Raw genomic sequence first — 20,653 nt, forward strand, 5'->3', positions numbered from 1 at the left:
GTGTTCTCCTCTTTCTACTAAAGAAATGCGTGTGGTTCTTTTCACCACGAAACGGCAGCACGTGCACGTTTCAAAAACCGCTCGACTGCTTTAAGAAAGCTGCGATTTTTTCACAGTCGCCGGCGATGTGGTGATATCAGATCCAGATGTAATGATGTTGTCGAGACGCTCCGTCTCTCTATTTCACGCCTTCTTATGGCTGGTACCTACTTCTCTCTCTCTCCCGCTACGTTTGCTCTAGCTGGATTGCTCTCGTTGCACATGATTATGGAATTTCGGGATGATCTCATCAAATTTGTGGTCCTTGCGAATGGGTTTTTCTTTCTCCGTCTTAGATGTTTTGAAATTTTGTTTTTCGACGCATTGCAGGAGGTGCTACATGCTGTTCATGTTGGTGGAGCCATTTTAGAGTCACAAGCACCGTAATGATATATATATATCTCTGCCTCTCACCTGGAAGCTCTTCTTTTGGCTACCCCGTGTTTTTTGTTTCCCTTTCTATTTGTTGGTGATACTCTGTCTTATTCTTGCCATGATGCTTCCTTGTGCAGCCACAGAGAACTGAAAGCTTATCGTCCACTGCAAGATTGTCATGGATGTATTAATCTAGAGGTCTCATTCTTGTTCCCCCCAATAACTTAGTTCACTTCCAACTCCGCAGAGACTTTTGCTAAATCTTTGGGGGCTGATCTGTAGCTTGTGATTAACTTTTGGTTATCAACTAATTCCTTCAGGAGGTGTCTGCTTCCTCAGTTGCTGCAGTGAACTACGATCCATCTCTGAAAGTAAGGCTGTGGCCTCTTACTCTTCTTTCTCTGAATATAATTGTATGCTTCCTACTTGTAATAAATAAATTTATTATCTCAGGATGTGAACATAGTTGCGACATACAGTGACCATTATGGCAATATACGGCTTGGTAGTGTGAAAATGGGGGATCTTTCATCTTCTTGGGTTTTGGAGAATCCTGCCAATCAAGTTAGCGGCAAGAAACAAGGTTCCCAGGTGCCAACTTTTAATGTCAGTTAAAGACTTGTTTTTGGTTAAATAATCAGATTAAGAATAAAACCTTCGATCCCATGGACATGGCACTAGAGGAGACTACTTATAGTGTGTCAAGTGATTACTTAGCAGTTAGCACTCTCACGGGCAGCGCAATGAATACCTTTCGTGAACATCATTTGTTCTAACCACGTGGTGATCTGCTTATGAGATTCCTTGCAGAAGCTAGGAAAATCTTAGAAGTTTCTTTTCAGTTTCTTGGATTATTTTCTTTAAGCTTGCTCATATCTCTGTACTCCGGTTGCTGACATTTTCTTATGGAACTAGCTAGTGATACCGCGGGATTCATTTCAAAATGATACTAGAATGGAAGAAAGTGCAAGTCATTCTACAACTAATCAGTCTGCGGAAAGCGAGAATCAGTTTCCACGCGTGGAATTTACAAACCCAGCGAAACTCAAGCGTCAGGTGATCTGTCAAATACCCTTCGTCTTGCATCTCTGTATCCGTTGAGTATATTTCACTAGGACAGTAACAATTGTATACCCTTGCAGAGTTTACGTCAGGAAAGGAGAGTTCAACGAACTCTGGAGCTGATCCAACAAGATAAGGAAACTGATGAGCAGATGCAAGAAGCAGCCATTGAGAAGTCAATGAGCTTTGAAAACTCAGTCATCGAAAAATACAGTATATGGAGGAGAGACTATGAGAGGCCAAACGCTGATGCGATCTTGAAGCTTATGAGAGACCAGATCATAATGGCAAAAGCATATGCAAATATTGCCAAAACAAAAAATGCAACTAGTCTTTACGTTTTCTTGATGCAGCAGTGTGGAGAAAATCAACGTGTTATAGGAAAAGCAACCTCTGATGCTGACCTTCCTTCACGGTATTGTTTTACATTCCTAGTGTCAGTGTGGATTAGTGAGACAGCAATCTTTGTTGAATTGTTTTCTATGTTTTTTCCATGGTTAGAGCGCTTGATCAAGCAAAAGCCATGGGCCATGCTCTCTCTCTTGCAAAAGACGAGTTATATGACTGCCATGAACTGGCAAAGAAGTTCCGAGCCATGCTTCAATCCACTGAACGCCATGTAGATGGACTGAAGAAAAAGGGCACCTTCTTAATTCAGCTGGCCGCCAAAACATTTCCCAAGCCATTGCATTGCCTGAGTCTGCAGCTAGCGGCAGACTATTTTCTTCTCGGTTTCAATGAAGAGGATGCAGTCGAAAAGGATGCCAGTCGAATGAAGTTTGAAGATCCTTCTCTCTATCACTATGCGATATTTTCGGATAACGTTCTGGCTACATCAGTTGTGGTCAACTCCAGTGTCTTGAATGCAAAGGAGCCGGGGAAGCATGTGTTCCATATAGTAACTGACAAATTGAATTTCGCTGCAATGAAGATGTGGTTTCGGATCAATGCTCCCGCTGATGCGACAATTCAAGTTGAGAACATAAATGATTTTAAGTGGCTAAACTCCTCTTACTGCTCTGTTCTACGGCAGCTTGAATCCGCAAGGCTCAAAGAATACTACTTCAAAGCAAACCATCCTTCATCAATCTCTGCCGGAGCGGACAATCTGAAGTACCGAAACCCAAAATATCTATCGATGCTGAATCATCTCAGATTCTACCTTCCAGAGGTGTATCCGAAGCTGGACAAGATACTCTTTCTTGACGATGACATCGTGGTGCAAAAGGACCTGGCACCTCTATGGGAGGTAGACATGCAAGGAAAAGTGAATGGTGCGGTGGAGACGTGCAAGGAGAGCTTCCACAGATTTGACAAGTATCTCAACTTCTCAAATCCAAAGATCTCAGAGAATTTCGATGCGGGGGCATGCGGGTGGGCATTTGGGATGAATATGTTTGACCTGAAAGAGTGGAGGAAACGGAACATCACAGGGATATATCATTACTGGCAAGACATGGTAAGGCATTGAGTTTTTTTAAAAGAGAGACATGATAACTTTCTTGTTGGGATAAATGACATATGCTCACTCTATAATAATAGTAAGAATAATAATAATAATAATAATAATAATAATAATAATAATAATAATAATAATAATAATAATAATAATGTGGGTGTGGTGGATACAGAATGAGGAAAGAACGCTGTGGAAGCTGGGTTCGTTGCCACCGGGGCTGATCACATTTTACAACCTGACATATGCAATGGAGCGGAGCTGGCACGTGCTGGGGCTAGGCTATGACCCAGCGCTCAACCAGACAGCTATAGAGAATGCAGCGGTTGTGCATTACAATGGGAACTACAAGCCATGGCTCGGTTTGGCATTCGCCAAGTACAAAGCCTACTGGTCCAAGTACGTTGAGTACGATAACCCCTATCTCCGTCGCTGCAACATCAACATCGATGAATGAAGAGATTGATGAAGCACACACACGATCGAAAAGACAAAAAAAGATATTTTTTTTTTATTGGGTTTGTTTTGAGTTGTATACAGTAGGAATCAAGAGACGGCGACAGAATAAATACTAGTACTTAAATAGGATGATCATCCCCCCTCCCTCCCTCCCTGTGTTAAGTAGTCTGCTGGTTTTTCTGAACCTTAAAAATCATCAAGAACAAGAAAATGCAATCGAGCCCATGGATCAACATTGATGGGCGGCCCATGGATCAACATTGATGGGCGGGCCGTCGAGCCCATAATTGCTTGAGCTAGTTTTAGGAAAACGCATCGGCAAATGAGCTGTGCTCTTCCCTGTGGGGGGGTGTCGTCCGAGATTAGATTCCTCCATCCCCCAAAAAAGACCTAGACTTGTGTGTTTTGGGTGCGCAGGAATCAATCGGTGGTGATTGAAAGAATGGACGCAGGCAAGAGTGGACCAAAAGATTCAAAGGCGGAATCTGGGGATAAGAAACCTCAAACATGTCAGTCTCCAGCCAGTAATGCTGCAGCAAGCGGGCGACTTGTATATGTACGCAGAAGAGTCGAGGTTGAGAGTGGCACAAATAAGCCTAAGGAACCAACCTCATCATCATCCTCTCCTGCTGCTGATTCTGAATCTTCCCCTCGGCCTCGTGCACCGACCACCACCCATTGCTTAGACTGGGAAGAGCGTTACCATCATCTTCAATTGCTTCTAAACAAGCTCAATGAATCTGATCAGACGGATCATCTACAGAGTATGCCCCCACCACCCTTAAAAACAAACAAACAAAGAGATGCCTCTGTTTTTTTTTTTTGGTTTTTGGTTCTTCTTATATGATGATGAAGGGTGACTCTAAATCTTCTGACCTGCATGCTCTTCATATGTTAATTAGTGCTTTGGTCACTATCCTCCTCCGAGCTTAGCAAGCATGCTGTTGAGTTGGAAAAGAGGTCTATTCAATTCTCTCTCGAGGAAGGTACTCCTCCTCATGCTCGCTAAGTAATTTCTGATCCATGCTTCTTTCTTTACCCAATATTGTATGATGATTTCTACTGACGACAACTATAGTGTATATAAATTCGAAATCTTTTTTTTAAATATATTTTTGAAACCAGCATTCGTGGTCTTGTTTGGCTAATGTAATAGGGCGACAAGTTATTCTTTATTGTTGCAACCGGACCCCCGGGCTTCTACTTCTGATCCAGAATTTTAGGCTTGTAAATGTAACGTGTAACAGAGCTAGGAACCATCTGAATCACAAGTTTTTTGTTAATAAACAGTTTGTGTGGTGCAGCGATGGAGATGCAGCGTGTAGCGTCTTTAAACGTGCTTGGAAGGTCTGTGAATAGCCTAAAATCTACATCCAATGAGTAAAAGAAAAAGGAAGGGAGACATAATAATAATAAAGTAATGGGCAGTGTAAGTGGCTTTTTATCGCCTACTTGTTTGTGATCTGTGCAATAGCAACGGTCCTAAATTAAAAGCTTCCACAGGCTAAATCTCCATTAAAATTCTTCTTTCTGCTTTGAGTTCAGCTACTTTCAGGGAGAGTGGTGGGGATTTTCGACCTTCTGTCAAGATGTTTCTCTCGTAGTTGGATGATCTTTCCGTATAGGCCAGGCCAGAAAACAGCTTGCTTAGAGAAAGACTGACTCTCCTACGGACCTGGTGGACCGAAGCTTTACTCACTTTTAAAACTTTAGGCCGTCTAAAACCAACCATCATATCTTGTTATTTACTGATCAGTATAATGTTGCAATTAGTTTTCAGAAGGCAAGAACACGTGCTGATGAAAGAGGCATTTGTTACAAACTTACAGTGGTTGAGTAGATACGGTTAGTCATAATGCGATCTTACTTAGCTCGCTTGTCAATTTGAGCCATGTTCATAAAAGGAATTCTTTTTTTTTTTTTTTTTTTCTTTTCTTTTCGTTATCTGAAATGTGGAACAAATCATATTGATATTTAATAAGATTAAATGCTGGAGAGATGCTCCCACGAGTTAGGGGGCTTTCAATTGATAAAAAGATTAGATTCCCTGCCACAAAGTCTTCTTCAGCTCCTGAGACAACTGTTGCACGTTCACTTAGGCTTGGAGATCCCATTGTTATTGTACTCAACCCTAAGTCCATGTATTTTAATTTTATCCTTGTAAATAGATGATTGCTACTCTTTTCTTCATTTTATAATCCCCATTTCTGGAGAGAGAGAGGGAGTCAACAACTTGGCAATTATCAACAAAATTATATATTAAAAAGGCTATTTTTGACAATTCTGGTCTGTAAGAGAGGAGCATTGGAAATATGATCGATGTTTAATTAACAAAGAGAAGCCAAAGTACATCTCTAGACGATTATTATTTGGGTGTTGACTTCAGCTGATTCCGTTTAACTATTAAAAGAGCTTCCTGATGTCATCCAATTATGCACCCTTTTCTTTTATGTTATATAACGAATTTATTATATATATACAAACTTGCTGTAAAACTGTATAGTAGTATCTTAAGCTATCGGCTATAATATCTTTTTCTGGAATTAGTTTCCCTTTTGTTAAAGACTGATCCCAACGTAATTTCAAATTATTGCGGTTAATTCCATATATATATATATATATAAGTGGTGAGTTCATTAATGGATACGAGTTTTATGAAGCAAATAATAGATCTTCAGAAGTAGTCCATTCATCAGATATGTCGTTTTGTAGATTTAGGTTCCTTGGACTCATTTCAATATGCATTAGTTAGACTATAAAAGTGAGATTCTGACAAGTTGCTGATGTCATATGGAGAAAGATTCGGACAGCTCCATTATTATTGCTCTCAACTCACCCCTTAATTATGCAAACTATTAATAATCAAATTAGTTGTTAATAGCTTTGGGAACACTGCGGCTTTTGTGCAACGCACGTAAACGAGAGAATGCCAATAAAAATAAAATAAAAAGATTGAACTTGGTCTATTCGTTCGTATTCGCAGACTTTTATTTATTTTTTTGTGTTCAGTCACCGAAAGATTAAAATGGAGATAATTTTCACTCTCCGTAGACAAAATCCCATTTAAATTCAATTTCTAAGATATGCATTAATCGCTTAGAAAGGTATCAAAAGAGAGTTTTATTTCTGGCAAAATCGGGATCAAAGTAGAGTTGGTGATACTAATAGTCAAAATCCATTTAGATTCACTTGAGATGGCGTAAGCAAAAAGCATTAACTAAACTAGGTAAGCACCTATTTTTAAGAATCTTAAGTTAGATATATTTGCCGTTTTAAATTATGTACCAAATTAGAATGAACTTAACATAACACAGTAAAGACTTGGGTAAAGCTGAGTTAGGTCACTCTTATGTACATAAATAATGCCGGACATTCATTAAGCGCTATTTTGCATTAATTATTCCCTCTGTTTTGTGCTTTGTTGTATTAATATGCTAGGGTAAGATAGAATTTTTAAGATGTGTGAAAAAAATGTATAATGAAATTGTGTGTAACAGAGAGAGTACCACATTATTGGTAAATCAAAATAAAAGTCATAGAATGTAAGTAAATGAAAAAATTACAAAGAAGTGAGTTGATGTCCCTTCTCATGAAACAAATAATCCGCTAACTTATAGTATACGGTATACCCATCAACTTCTAATAATATGAATGATTAGGGTTGATGATGTTTAAACATTTTTAACTGGGGGATGCGGAGGATCGATGACAAGGTAGGTTTTGGCTTCCTGTAATCCTTAAGAGTCACCACTGACCACACTATTAATTTTGATAACGCTCTCACAACTAAGTCACCTCTCTCTTCATTTTTCATTTTATTTACTTGCTTACAATATCTGCCTTTCTCTCATTAGCTTCCTTTTTAACAATTCTTCTTCAGTCTCTATTTCATTTTTTATATAGAACGGCAAAATAACCGTATGATCACATTTAAAAGGTATTGTTATTCTTTTTTCCTTTCGAAAAATATTTTAAAATGGTCTTGTTAAGACGACAGTTTTTAAAATTATATACTACTATCCAAGTGTGTGACTCGATAAAATTTAGAAAGCTCTTCTCTCTCTCTATGTGTGTGTTTATTAAAATTTATGTAAATAGTACAAAGTGGAATGGTGTTTTTTTGTTATAAAAAAGACTGTTTGAATCTTGACAGGTGAAGTAAAATAAGAGGATGCTTATTCCATTATGACATGGCATGTCCCCTTTTGGAATCTTTCATGGATTCACCTTAATTAGTGATTGCTATTTATTTATTTTATTTTTTAAACCATATTATGAAACCCTAGCTTTTGTTAGCTTTAATCCAGAAAAAAAAAATGAAAAGAAAGTACATCGACTCGAGTGTGTTGATAGTACAATAAGAGGCACACTTAAACTTACTGCATTGGACCACCCAACCCTCGGAGATTGAGGCTCGGATTAGTGATTTGAATACTAAAAGAAGTAAAATGTGATAAAATATGGTTAGATTTTTATCACAACCATTTTTATCACATTTGTTTATTAATTTCTCACAACCAAAGATTCTGCACGCTCTCAACCAAAGATTCCCTCCATCTACTTCTCTGGATCCAGTTGTTGTTTTGATTCTTCAAGAAAACAAAGATTATCCTTTCTTACTTACTTAGTTGCTTCATATCTCTCTAGCTCACACATTATACTATATATACTTCTCTCTCTCCCTCTCTCTCTCTCTATCCCTGTTACATATATATATATATATATATATGTATATAACTTTTGTGTTTCTTCTCTGTATTATTAGATATATATATATATATATATACTTGTAACTAGCAAGATGGATTAGTAAGATTGGGATGATGTGATGAGGTCGGCTCACATAATTATTATTAGGATCAAGGGTTTGACCTTGTGAGCAAATTGGGTTTTAATTTAGCTTCTGACTTATCCCATTTTGGCAACTCTCTTATTATAATTTCTTCCTTTTTTTACAAATATATAAGGGAGTTGTTGGCGTCTGAAATTGAACAACAAAGGAGCCTATCAAACACCACTTGCTTGCATCATCCCATATAGCCTTCTCTATTAATTGTCTTAGTTTGGTTCACATCAAATTTCTCTTAATTTTGTCTGCAAAAAAATTATATAAAGTAGGATCGTATCCACATGCTCATGGAAGAGAGCAACAACTCAGGCGTGGTAGATTTCCCTGAAAACTTTATGTACCAACTCTTGTGGGAAGAAGAGGAGGAGGCATCATCATCATCGTTATCATTAGGGTTGAAAGAGAGGGTGACTTGCGCCATGGGGCACCTGCAAGAGGTGATGGGAGGAGAGAAGGAGTTGCTGATTCAGCTGTGGGTGCCGGTGGTGAAGAGAGGGATGAGAAGAGTGCTGAGCACGGAGGACCAGCCTTACTCCCTAAACCCCTTCTCCCAGAGCCTGGCCCTCTACAGAGATGTGTCAGCAGGCTACAGCTTTGCAGCAGAGGTTGGGTCGGACCAGCTGGTGGGTCTCCCTGGGCGTGTGTTCCTGAGGAGAATCCCTGAGTGGACCCCAGACGTTCGCTTCTTCAGGAGTGAGGAGTACCCTCGCATCGGTTACGCCCGCAGGTACCATGTTAGAGCCTCCCTCGCTCTTCCACTCTTCCAAGGACCCTCTGAAAACTGCGTGGCCGTGATGGAGATGGTCACCACTGACCACAGCTTGGAATATGCCTCCCAACTTCACACCATCTGCCATGCCCTTCAGGTAACCATTTTTGTGTTGATGATACGTATAAAAGGTTGGAACATTAATGATAGAAATGAAAAATATTAATTGGCGGGGTCTTTTATAAGTTAATTATAAAAAAACAAAGCATGTGTCTCTGATTGAGTCTTCTTTATTCCTATCTAACTAAACATATATATATATATATACAATAGTGACTTGGCAAAATTTATATTCTTGTCACTGCACTGTTGGAACACTGCTCAGCATTGACTCGCTCTCATGTCTTTGCATTATATATATTTTTGTTCGGTTGACGTAAGCAACCTTTGAAGAGCTTCAATGGTTAAGCATCCGTTTGCTTTTAAATATAAATAACATACACTAAATCGGAATTTCGGGCAGGCCTTTGATCTCCGGAGTTCAGAAACCTCCATCATCGTTCCACCCTCTCTCAAGGTCAGTTCTTGCTGCTCTGCCTCCTTGATTTTACACGCTTTAGTACTTGCACACTACTCTTTCAACTCAAACTCAATGGTGCCCTTTCCACAGCCCCACACCGACGACCTTCACAGAGAAGTGGCCTCGATTCTCCATGGCATCTGCAGCTCATACGGACTCCCTCTAGCTATTACGTGGTGCCACCAAGACTCGTGCCTTTCAGCTATTGTCTCCGCCTGTTACGCTGCTGACCAGGACAGCCGCTGCTTCCTGGCTGCCTGCTCGGCTCACCATCTACTCGCCGGCGAAGGGATCGCTGGAACAGCTTTTGCTACCAAGAAACCGTGTTTCGCAACAGATGTGGCCATCCTCAGCAAGTGGAGCTACCCTCTCTCCCACTACGCCAGGATGTTCGACTTCCACGCTGCTCTTGCCGTTCCTCTCCTGACGACCAGAGGCAACCGCTCCGTCCTATTTGTTCTCGAGTTCTTCTTCCCCAGAGACTGTCGTCTTGAAACCCACACTCAGAGGCTGACCCTCGATTCCCTTGCCTCCCAACTCAGCGTACGCTTCCAGGGCTCACCACATCTGACGGTAGACGGCCAACTCCCAGAAGAATTCAGGGACACACCCACGCCCCTGAGATATCACTCTAGATCAGCAGAACAACTTTTCGCAGAGGAGCTGTCATCGTGCATGGACCCCGAGGCTAAAGATCACAAGGGCAAACAAGTGTCGGTTTCTTGGGAGTATCAGAGAGAAGAGTTGAATCTTGGTGGGGGAGTGAGAGAACCTTCTTTTACTTCTCTTTCTTCTTCTTCTTCTTCTTTGGAGAACAGAAAGCGCAAAACAAAGGCTGAAAAGGATATCACTTTGGAGATTCTCCGGCAACACTTTGCTGGCAGCCTCAAGGATGCCGCTAAGAACATTGGTGGTGCGTCTTTTATGTATTCTCTTTTGGATACATATATATATATATATATATATATATGCTCTTCTAAGACGATGATGATAATGGTATTAGTTATATACATGTATATCGCAGTATGTCCTACAACCTTGAAGAGGATCTGCAGACAACACGGAATCTCAAGGTGGCCATCGAGGAAGATCAAGAAAGTAGGACATTCTCTTCGGAAACTGCAGGTGGTGATGGACTCTGTCGAGGGAGTTCAAGGCTCTCTCCATCTTGCCTCCTTCTACTCAAGCTTCCCTCAACTTCAGTCATCTACTTCTTCTTTTTCTTTGCTTAATCCAACCCAAACTGTACATGTTCCTCCAAAGTCACCGCCTTCTTCATCCGGCAGCCAGAACTCGTCAGGTTCAAGCGCATGTTACTCCTCCGAAGAGCAACAACTTGGTGGCCTCCACAAACCAGCTCTCAGCCATCCACAGCTGCTTACTCTAAGTAGCCTGCAGGAGGAGCAGAGGCCAGTTCGTGTGACCTCATCCCTGCCCCCATTGCCATCCGCAACAGCTCCAAGGAAAGCAAAAGATGCGATGAAAGTTAAGGCTGCGTTTGGTGATTCCAAGATGAGGATGAGCCTGCAGCCCCACTGGCGGCTCACAGACCTCAGAAGAGAGATCGCAAAGCGGTTTGGGATTGATGATCATTTGAGAAGTAACTTCAGTCTCAAGTATCTGGACGATGATCAAGAATGGGTTCTTTTGACGTGTGATGCTGATCTTGAGGAGTGCATACAAGTCTGCAAGTCCTCTCTTAAAGAAACTATCAGAATATTGGTTCATCATCCTCTCTCTTCATTCGTTTAAATCTCGACTAAACCCTCTTGGCTAATTACATCATCATCACGACATCTATTTACTTTGCCTTGGCTTGTAAATCTCTTTTTATAATGCATATGCAGCAGGCTCGTACTCGTTTGAACTAAAATATATATACTGTACTAGGTTTCCTTGAAGCTATACTAAAATTTCGTGAGAAACATTATCTTATTACAGTCTACAGTGCATCGCATCTCCCAATGTTTTTTGTTTTTTTTTTTTTTCTTTTTCTTTCTCAAGTAGGTAGATAGTTAATTGTACGATTTTGCTCCAAACTCTTGAATTCTTTCATATTTCCCTTGATCTTTACTCTACTTAAGAAGAAGATGTACCAACATGGCATACTTAGGGCCACAGGCCTGTTACTTAACTTGTGATACAGAGTGATCACACCATTGATTATTTAGTTTTTGACAAAGTGTAAGACTTGGAATATCTGAATCACAAGAGTGATGCAAACGTTGAATTAAGACTTAAGTCTGTGGAGTTACTCAGTTCAATAGGGAAGAAGAAGCTTCGTCTCTCCGCTGCTGCTCCACGATGCCCAAGTGTAGCTGTGGAGGCCCAGCTAAACTCAGTATGACCTGAAACCCACAACAAGTGCACGATTCAATCACCCATTAGATAGATGCTTACTGTCAACAATGGCTAGAGATGGTAGCAGACAATTCCAGGTTAACTTACAGGTAAGAAAACGAGTCCATGCAAGAAGCCAATTATAACCAAAGCCAGGTACATTTGGAAGTAATACACCTGTATGCACATATCCATTTGAATCAACTCAAGCAAGAGACCAGAAACTGGAGAAGGCAACGGATTTGGGTGTCCTTACAACAAATATCTCCGATCTTGCAAAGCAAAGCACGATCACTCCAACAAGTTTTGTGAGTGTGATCCCACTGTCCCCAGCAACGCGTTTTCATTCATTAAGTCCCACAAATTTCATTACCAAACCAATTAGACTAACACCTTAACATACCAAAAAAAAAAAATTGCTTTGGAGAAATTAAAAGTGGACCAAGTGATAGCAAGCTTTATCACCTGAAAACTGAAGCTCCCATGGTTTCCAGTGCCTCCCTCGCTCTTTGTTCTCTGTTTCCACTACTCATCTGCATTTGAAGCAGTGCGGGAAATAAATATATTATATCTCAGACACTAGATTCAAAAAGTGACATGGCTTGTTCTACACTCTTAAGTCATCTTAACCACGAACAAATTAACAATTGTGAGGAAAGTTGTTCTGATACAACATGGCTAAAGATTGTAGAACCAGTATATGCAGTATAGTGTTCGAGGTAAATTTACAGAGGGACATGGCTTATTCCTACCAGAAAAGCATGTGATATGTGCACGCAGAATTCTACAGCAATCCCGATCGACATTATCAAATTCACAACAGAAACTGCATTGAGTTGGATTCCCAGAATCACCATCATACCCTGCTCAAACACATCAAGGATGATTAGCCCTTAACCATAACTATTAGCGTCCAGGATCGCATGAACCAAGACCCAAATCGGGACAATATTCTACGGATCTGTGACAAACATGTACCATGAGATCCAAGAGTATCATTACTAATACAAGAACAATGATGGCTGAACTCCACGCACTGAAATTGACAGGTTAAATAACAGAAACCAACATCAGGACATCTTCACATCTTAAAATTTCGCATAATGTATAGAGAGAGAACTGACCTGGAAGTGATTAATAAGCAAACGATAAATATAGCACCTGCCACAAAATATGGAATTTAAAGAGTTGTATTTTACAAGCTAGAAAAACTAAAAACCACTGTATTTGATAGATGAGAAGCAAACCGATTGCTATAGCGAGGTTTGTCAAAGCTACTGTCCAGATATTCAGATATTGCTCAAAGAAAATGTAGAAGACAGAATATGGAAAGATGTCAATCTGCATAAAAAAAGGCTTATTATATAGGAAGCTTAGCAGAACAAAACATACATATGGACATATGGTGGACCCTCCTCCTTCCAGCAAAGCCAGCTACTAATTATACTTCTTTAATGAAAAACTCATCACCAAGTTCAAACCTTCAAGGAATTGGATATTCTTGAACTGAACTCCCGAGCAGCTCGCAGTGCATTAACATAGTCACCCTGAGGAAATTTTCCATAGACAAACTCAGGATTCTCACTTGTGAGTTTTCTTTAATTGCGTTTCTTTCCAAAAACAAAACTGTCATACTTGTGTATTAAGTGGAGTGTGGTATGTACGGAACTCAGATGCATGTATAACACCAGTTTCATACCCTGAAAAATCCAAGCGTCCCGGAAAGAGGTCGAGACCAAAAGCAAATAAAATGAAAAACGTGTAGTACAAATAGATTTTCTTTATAAGCAAACTCTAGAGTACCTTTTAAATCCACGCTATTCGTATAAGCCCCATGACCACCCTTTGCACAGTCAGCCGATGGCAAAGCATTTAGAAACCATGGTAGTTTCTCCCTGAATTGAGCTGTAGATGGACGATCTTGAACCAAATCTGAGTGTCGAAAACACTGCAAGGTTTACAGAATTAGATCCATTCTAAATATTGTTGAGAGAGAGAGAGAGAGAGAGAGAGGCTTACTGTAGTACAGTCTTTACAGATCCCATCTAAACCGCATATATCTTCCTCAGCTGTGCAGCAAGGTGGCTGTAGCTTGAGAATTTAAGTTAGAAACAGGAAAACCAGTTTACACTTTAAACAGCTGATGTTTGATTGAAGGCAATTAAATCGACATCGGAGTCTAGAATATGAATCATTTATTATTTCTTCTGTGACTAAAAAGAGAACTACATCTGCTAAAGAGACAAAAGAAACTGAGAAACCAATTTAGTTTCCGCAATAAGCTCAAGGAGATAAGACTGACCTGGTCATCTGGAGGACAATAACTGCCATTAGTGAACTTCCGACAACAGCCAAACGCTTCTGGTGATAGCCATACAAGAAAATCATCGAGCCAAGAAGCAGCTGGTTTGGCAATGTAACTTGTTTCTGGAGATTGTGACGCTCTTGATATCTGGTGGAAGGTGGGGGAAAACAAAAGAGTGTTAGGGACTAAACCCTTTTAGGTGGCCCTTTAAATGTGCTAAGCCTTGGTGGCACCACGAGGCGATCTTTACTGAAGATACAACAAACTTAAAGAATTCATATGATGAATTTAGTAGAGAAAATCACATCGATTACTGACTAAAGTGCAGATCAGTTTAAACAGGAGCATCTCCAGTATACATATCATTATTATTACCTCATTTAAAAGGGAATTCGAATTACATTGGCTGATAGAGCACAACTGATTTGTATGCCTTGATTCCAAGCTGCCAAAAGAATCCATTTCAGTGCAGAGAAACAGCTAGATAATAAATCGTACCATAGAGAGGGGCTTTTGTCTGTGTGTGTGTGTGCGTATCAGATAGAGAACCTATAATTGTAATCCTTGACTACAAAATACAAAGGCGGCCCCACTCTGAGGTACTCTGAGAGACTGTCGAAATAGTCCTGTAAAAAAAATTCCAATTGTGATTGGGAGAAATGGGCTATAAATGAACACACGGAAAACAACTAAAGGAGCATTTAAAAATGGAAAACACTATACTTGAAGGTAAGAGTCCCGAGGAAGAACAATTTTCTGCTCCAAGCCAGTTTCCAGCCTTGGGCTTAGGGCCTGAGTGAATATAAACACAGAAAATTTAAGAGAACAATCATTAAAATTCACGCCCTGTCTCTTTAAAAATTTCCCTGTCATATAGTTATATTGTAGCGCTATATCGAAAAGAGTGTTAAAATGAAGAAAATGGCTTATATATAAAACAGTGAAAACAAAACAACGAGCACAATGTAGTCAGACTTACAATGCTTGCCAACGCAAAAGCCAAGAATACAGCGATAACAACCAATTTTACGATCCAAACTCCAAGAACAGGTGCATGAATCTCCTGTGGAAAACGAAGACTAAAGAATCAGCGAGATCGCGGATTGCGCTTCCATGTTTGTTACGTATCATATGTGCATTAACCATAAGAGGAAGTTTGTCCCATTTCTGAAAATCAAAGTACCTTCATGTATCTTTCAAGAAACCCAGGTTCTCTTCCACCTGTAAACGCCAAAAAAAAAAAAAAATCCCTGGCTCAGTTGAAGGAAATGATACAATTTAAAAGATACTAACTCTAAATTTTTCCAGAAGTAACCTTCAACAGACTCTCGAGGCGATGAAGAAACTTTTATGCAAGGGAAACAATCAATCCTGTTATCCGCAGCTCTTTTGCAGTCAAAAACTATTAGCGCAACAAAGGCGGTGATTTGCAGGAAGAAGTCCAGCAAAATAGCCAAAGCTGCACATGTGACGAACAGTGTCACAGACTGGCAACTAGTGTACTACACAGGGAGCACTAAATATAATACAAACCTGCAAACATGGAAAAGATACGACAGGCTGGCATTGGAACAAAAGCTCCAACAGCAAAAGCCAAAACCTCGGATAAACTTGCCAACGTTATGGATGGACCTACTTCAACAAGTGCAGAGCTGATCCTTTCCTCTAAAGAAACATCACGAGGTTGCCTCTTTACAGCATGAACCAATATGCACATATTATCTACTCCCACCTGTTAACATATGGAAAAACCATCAGTATATTCATCAACAGATATACCAACTTTTCTACTGTTTCTACTTAAGAGGCTGAAAACGAACTTACAGCCAGGACTAGGAAAGGAATGACTTCCATTATGATCAATGTGGATTTAACTCCAAGGACACTGAAAAATCCAACAGATCCAAGTACAGAAAGCAAGACAAGCACAACCCCCGAAAGACCGAGCAAGACCTAGAAGTCATGAAATTGGTAAGTGAGCCGTGTGTGTATGTATGTGTATATTATCAAAAAAAGAATGTAAGCTGTGTAATATGATCTACATCCACAATACTTTCGTATCCCTTGTCCTAGATATTTAAATGTGAATATATAGCTTCAAAGATCATATGCACACATGGCAGCGAGGAATAGAGGAAAATAGGGAGTATCTATAGTTCTGTAAGGATCACCCTGGCCTATATTCAGCCATTAGATCATTTCAGTTGCGAACAGTGAGTACAAGTAAATCCAAACGTATCATATGAAGACCCAGCGCACTTGAGAGGAAGATCAAGACGTTTGTACCTTTGACGAAATGTAGAAAGTATCAAACTGCGGAGCATCTCCAAGTGTGACGGAAATATAAACAAACATAACCAGATAGCTTGCCTGGTGAAGGAAATCAAAAACAGATCACTGACATGAAAATCTTGGGAGGAAGATGCTAAGAGATAACTCTCAAAGATCTCTGTTATCATACAGCTATCGTTATAACATCGGCAGTGCTTTCTCTTTTCAGCTCTTCCTCTATGGAGCTTTCGGATGAAAAAGAAAGAGTCAAATTCTTGGATCGCACCATAGGTAGCAGCTCCTCCTGGCAAGTGTAAGAAAAGAAAAAAAATTATGACAACTATATCGCTTTTGGAAAAACTGGAGATATAGAGTGTTAAGCCTGGAGATAAGAAGAGGAAAATTTTTAAACAGGAAAAACCTTTGCTAGTTGAATGAACATTTTTTCCCATTCTACTGCCCTTGCGTTCTCGTTGCTTGAATCACCAATGACATTGTTAACTGGATATGTTACAACAAACGCAGTAGCCTGAAATTACAGTTTCGTTTAAGGTCAGAATAACAGCCAAAAGCTTCTGAGCAAGCGAGTTCCGCAACCATTACCTCCGAATAGTTAATCCCCGAGAATCCTCCCAACACTGCACTAGGATCAACAGGCGCTTGAAAAGCGCTCAAACACATCTCTGATGACGTGTAATGCTGGAGGTTGAAGAGAGAGGGTATCAGAAAACAGTATTTAACCACTAAACAAGAGGGCAGACACTCAACAGTGTAATTAGGAAGTAAATGACCCTAATCCCCCATCTTTGACGAAAATTGGCTATGATCAAGATACTGAAGAAAAATTGAACCTGGAAACAATACTCAGCATGCTCGACTCCTCCATATTCATCAAAATTTCCAGAGTCCATCTTGAAATACTGAAAATGAAATTCAAAAGGAGATGTCAATAAAGTTGCGATTCCGTGTGCCAGACAATTTTTGATGGAGGCACGCCGAGTATCTAAACAATGAAAAGCTACAAATATATTAAAATCGTTGAGAATTCCACGAGCTTGAAAATTATAAACCTGCAGAATACTCTGAGTGGCGCAATCCTCTCCCAATGGCTTCAAGCAAATGTCAGTCAAAGAGACCTTTGAACCTGAATAATTTCCACGAATTTGATCGACCTGTGATATTTGGAGGAAAACAAAAAATCAAAAGAAACAGAATAAATAAACGGGTGACACTGAAATAAAAAAAAAAAAATGATGTAGAACTCAATTAGACTAATAAACGATTGAAGCAATTTTTCAATTACCTTCTCTTGTATGTCAAAAAGCAAAAGAATATTTTCCTCCGTCACAATACTAGGTGCTCTGCCACTTTTGGGATCAGGAACAGTGGCCAGGATAAGCTGTCACACAAAGAAATCGTGAACAAAGATTAGATATCTGTGAATAATAATTTGGAATATAGATAGGCGAAGCAAAATATAGAAAACTACCTGCTCGATTCTGTAGAATGGCGAAAGGTGACTATCAAAGAACTTTTTCTCTTCTGCTGCTTTGCTTTCAGGACCTACCCACAGCTACAAAACATAGAAAATTCACATGAGCAATCATATCAGTTTTTGCAGTGGCTTTGCTGCTAAATTCATGTCAGAAAGAGTTCGTCTAACTATTGTCCTGGCAGAGGTAATACATACCTTTTCGGGCCGTGTTTCCACCTTAAATTGAAAGAGACCTGAACTGAGAGCAAGAACAATGGCCACCGACGTAAAAAGTACAAGAGATGGATTTCTAGCAATCCATGACCCGTATGTTCTGAGGCAAACAATTGGAAACAATTACATTTCTATCTCACCCAGTTTCTGGTTTATCTCTTATTGTAGAGGTACGTTTTGGGTAAAATATAGACAACAGAAACAAAATCCTGGAGATTTACCTGTAAAATTTTGCCATGTGTCTCTGAACAGGAGAGAAGTGAGCATATCTTTTCACCTAAGATAAGAAAGTCAAGTGATCAAGTAGTTCTTTCCTATAAATAGAGAATAACCAACCAGCATGAATCTTCAATGATACTTCAGCATATATGTGTGTATATGTATTATATGTGATAAATATATACATACACAGAAGAAGTACAACTAGCCAACACACTGATATACCTTGACACCAAGTGTGCTTTCCTTCAGTTCACCACTACTTCCATCTCCTTCCACAGGATGCAATAGTAGCTCTGAGCTACCACCAGGCGGTGTTATATCTCTTCTTCGACTTAAAGCAGCCCATCCGAAAAAGCAAGACAGCAGCAAGATGTATACGAGTACCATTGATAACTCAATGCATCTAACCTGAACATATATAAATTAATACAATCAAATCTAAGATCATACCAGCTCATTAATGTTGTCAAGCAATAATGTACATTTCATAACCCTAACCTTAAGATGACCGATGCTAATTGAGCAAGAGTCTTCCTCATGGGGCGGCAGGGGTTCGGGACTTGAGCAAGCGGGTGACGAAGGGCAATCACCACAAGAGCATCCAAGTGATGTGTCACCACAAGAATAAGCAGATAAGTTCATTGGCGTCATTGCAGATGGCTCAGGGGTACTAGATTTGAAATTTATTGCATATGGTGAACCAGGGAAGCCAGGTGGTGCTTTCTGACCAATAAACGCAAACCACTCTGTAAAAGCAGAACTAGAAATGAAATGTGGAACTTTTGAAACAAGGATAAAACGTGTTTAGAAGGCCTTGAAACAGACTGCAGAGCACCTCTAAAGTTTTGAGCACCACCACCAACAAAGTTTATGGCACGTGTGTTCATAGTTCCAAATTTCACCTCTTTACAGGACTCGTAAAGCCCTTCTCCAAAGGTATCAGTTATGTGATAGTCTATACCATCCACTGTTAAATTTCCACTCACCTGGAATAAACCCCAAAAGTATGGCCAGTGATAATGTAGTTAACCATATTAACTTATTTTTTTGAAAATGATCAAGGGAACGGAAGCTAACCTCAGCCACAGAAGTGACATTGATGAAAAGAGACTGATTGGGAGAGCACGAGAGCTCGCAAAAGAGGTTTAAGAAGTTCCTCAAGCATGCAGGACAACCCACAAGAAAAGGGACAGCCTACAATAGATCGCATCAACGAAGAACTAGTAAATGGCATGATTATAGCAAGAAACAACAGAATGAGAAAATAAGAGAAGAATAAGTTGTCTGGTTGCACGAATCATAGAGTAATCAAGAAAGTACGTAGAGATTCACTCTTAAGAAATCACAAAATAAAGAGTGCAAAACAAGAGCTTTCTTTTTGCGTAGTGATCCGTCTTTGTTATCTGTCAGATGTAATAGCAAAGAAAGGTCTCACCTGTTGAACTTGAGACCTCAAAGTGTCAAATTGAGTCTCTGTACAACAGACTTTCCCGCTTATGGTTGGACACAGACTTTGTATTTTGGCAGAAAACAATTCATCAGGCTGCAGAAACGAATACAACATTCACTCAGACTTGCAGAAGAAAAAAAAGGTAAAGAAAGCCTTATGGTTTTAGTCCTTGTACTTGTGTACCTTTATGGATGGCGAACCATAAGGACAGTTAAGGACTTTTCCATCGCTGCGTTCTCCACAAATGTCATACATTGCGCAGTAATCATTTGAATGTCTATAAATGAAAAAATGTAGGGGTCAAAAGAGAAGTGGTAGGCACCAAATTATTAAGAGATTGAGCAATAAGGCATTTTTACCTTGGTGCGGAGTGGGTGTTGAGTATATTTTGCGAGCTGATTAGCTCTGGGCTGACTAAAGCTGAGAAATTTATCACCTGAAACATTACAATCATCCATCACCAATAGATATGAACAAGTATTTCACTGAACATGAAGACAAGTAGCAAGATAGAAGTCATCAAGAGTGCCGTTTTTAAGTAAACACGCAAACTAGATGCAATTCCGCAAACGGAAAAGCCCAGAAGAAAAAACTGAAATCTTTCCAAGATACTAAGCAGAGAATGAAGTGGATGCCTGTACAAGGAGAAGAGCTGCAAGCAGCTTGAGAGGGATCGCCATTTTTTTTTTTTGTCTTTCCTGAGGAAAAAGCAATCTGAAGCAGTTGGGGGTTTGGAAGTTGCAAAGAGATTGACTAACACAGAATCCGAGAGTAAAGCCACCTCGACGACGATGACGAATATCTTATTGAGTATGTTTGCCGTTTAAG

At 39.8% G+C, this 20,653-nt stretch overlaps 4 protein-coding genes across 10 annotated transcripts; 3 read left to right on the forward strand and 1 right to left on the reverse strand.

Moving 5' to 3' along the window:
• Nucleotides 1–18: 18 nt before the first annotated feature.
• Nucleotides 19–3,517, forward strand: LOC18028789 (probable galacturonosyltransferase 3). Of its 3 annotated transcripts, none has more exons than XM_006411555.2 (9): nucleotides 19–202; nucleotides 370–422; nucleotides 552–612; nucleotides 735–785; nucleotides 868–1,005; nucleotides 1,330–1,470; nucleotides 1,557–1,891; nucleotides 1,978–2,935; nucleotides 3,108–3,517. In XM_006411555.2, the coding sequence occupies exons 1-9, from the start codon at nucleotides 152–154 to the stop codon at nucleotides 3,387–3,389; spliced, it is 2,070 nt and encodes a 689-aa protein (XP_006411618.2). In that variant the 5' UTR covers nucleotides 19–151; the 3' UTR covers nucleotides 3,390–3,517. The 3 variants fall into 3 exon arrangements, with proteins under 3 accessions (XP_006411618.2, XP_024005354.1, XP_024005355.1); XM_024149586.1 differs by having other exon boundaries at nucleotides 41–202; nucleotides 558–612; XM_024149587.1 differs by lacking the exons at nucleotides 19–202; nucleotides 370–422; nucleotides 552–612; nucleotides 735–785 and having other exon boundaries at nucleotides 887–1,005; nucleotides 1,334–1,470.
• A 135-nt stretch (nucleotides 3,518–3,652) lies between these two features.
• LOC18028791 lies at nucleotides 3,653–5,381 on the forward strand. Of its 5 annotated transcripts, none has more exons than XR_002896855.1 (4): nucleotides 3,653–4,155; nucleotides 4,294–4,377; nucleotides 4,682–4,784; nucleotides 4,937–5,381. XR_002896855.1 is itself a non-coding variant. In XM_024149590.1 (4 exons), the coding sequence occupies exons 1-3, from the start codon at nucleotides 3,834–3,836 to the stop codon at nucleotides 4,773–4,775; spliced, it is 486 nt and encodes a 161-aa protein (XP_024005358.1). In that variant the 5' UTR covers nucleotides 3,659–3,833; the 3' UTR covers nucleotides 4,776–4,784; nucleotides 4,937–5,381. The 5 variants fall into 5 exon arrangements, 2 of the variants coding, with proteins under 2 accessions (XP_024005358.1, XP_006411619.1); XR_002896854.1 differs by having other exon boundaries at nucleotides 3,654–4,155; nucleotides 4,682–4,820; XR_002896856.1 differs by having other exon boundaries at nucleotides 3,655–4,155; nucleotides 4,294–4,400; nucleotides 4,696–4,820.
• Nucleotides 5,382–8,428: 3,047 nt separating this feature from the next.
• LOC18028792 (protein NLP3) lies at nucleotides 8,429–11,375 on the forward strand. The gene is made up of 4 exons (XM_006411557.2): nucleotides 8,429–9,106; nucleotides 9,473–9,526; nucleotides 9,620–10,442; nucleotides 10,554–11,375. The coding sequence occupies exons 1-4, from the start codon at nucleotides 8,522–8,524 to the stop codon at nucleotides 11,279–11,281; spliced, it is 2,190 nt and encodes a 729-aa protein (XP_006411620.1). The 5' UTR covers nucleotides 8,429–8,521; the 3' UTR covers nucleotides 11,282–11,375.
• A 196-nt stretch (nucleotides 11,376–11,571) lies between these two features.
• LOC18028793 (Niemann-Pick C1 protein) lies at nucleotides 11,572–20,589 on the reverse strand. The gene is made up of 39 exons (XM_024148725.1): nucleotides 20,461–20,589; nucleotides 20,185–20,261; nucleotides 20,009–20,102; nucleotides 19,811–19,918; nucleotides 19,453–19,569; nucleotides 19,211–19,361; nucleotides 18,874–19,121; nucleotides 18,598–18,783; nucleotides 18,375–18,430; nucleotides 18,136–18,253; nucleotides 17,935–18,018; nucleotides 17,749–17,844; nucleotides 17,516–17,617; nucleotides 17,297–17,365; nucleotides 17,049–17,144; nucleotides 16,867–16,974; nucleotides 16,636–16,749; nucleotides 16,461–16,544; nucleotides 15,999–16,127; nucleotides 15,708–15,906; nucleotides 15,490–15,633; nucleotides 15,358–15,395; nucleotides 15,154–15,237; nucleotides 14,898–14,966; nucleotides 14,724–14,800; nucleotides 14,550–14,619; nucleotides 14,172–14,321; nucleotides 13,889–13,954; nucleotides 13,673–13,817; nucleotides 13,505–13,569; nucleotides 13,351–13,416; nucleotides 13,117–13,210; nucleotides 12,994–13,030; nucleotides 12,848–12,905; nucleotides 12,622–12,732; nucleotides 12,335–12,402; nucleotides 12,126–12,192; nucleotides 11,978–12,046; nucleotides 11,572–11,877 (listed from the first exon to the last, which is right to left on the reverse strand). Exons 1-39 carry the CDS (start codon nucleotides 20,503–20,505, stop codon nucleotides 11,785–11,787), a joined length of 3,852 nt encoding a protein of 1,283 aa, XP_024004493.1. The 5' UTR covers nucleotides 20,506–20,589; the 3' UTR covers nucleotides 11,572–11,784.
• Between the last annotated feature and the right edge of the window lie 64 nt (nucleotides 20,590–20,653).

The sequence above is a fragment of the Eutrema salsugineum genome, unplaced genomic scaffold (assembly GCF_000478725.1).
Source record: "Eutrema salsugineum unplaced genomic scaffold, Eutsalg1_0 scaffold_1, whole genome shotgun sequence".
Classification (NCBI taxonomy): Eukaryota; Viridiplantae; Streptophyta; class Magnoliopsida; order Brassicales; family Brassicaceae; genus Eutrema; species Eutrema salsugineum.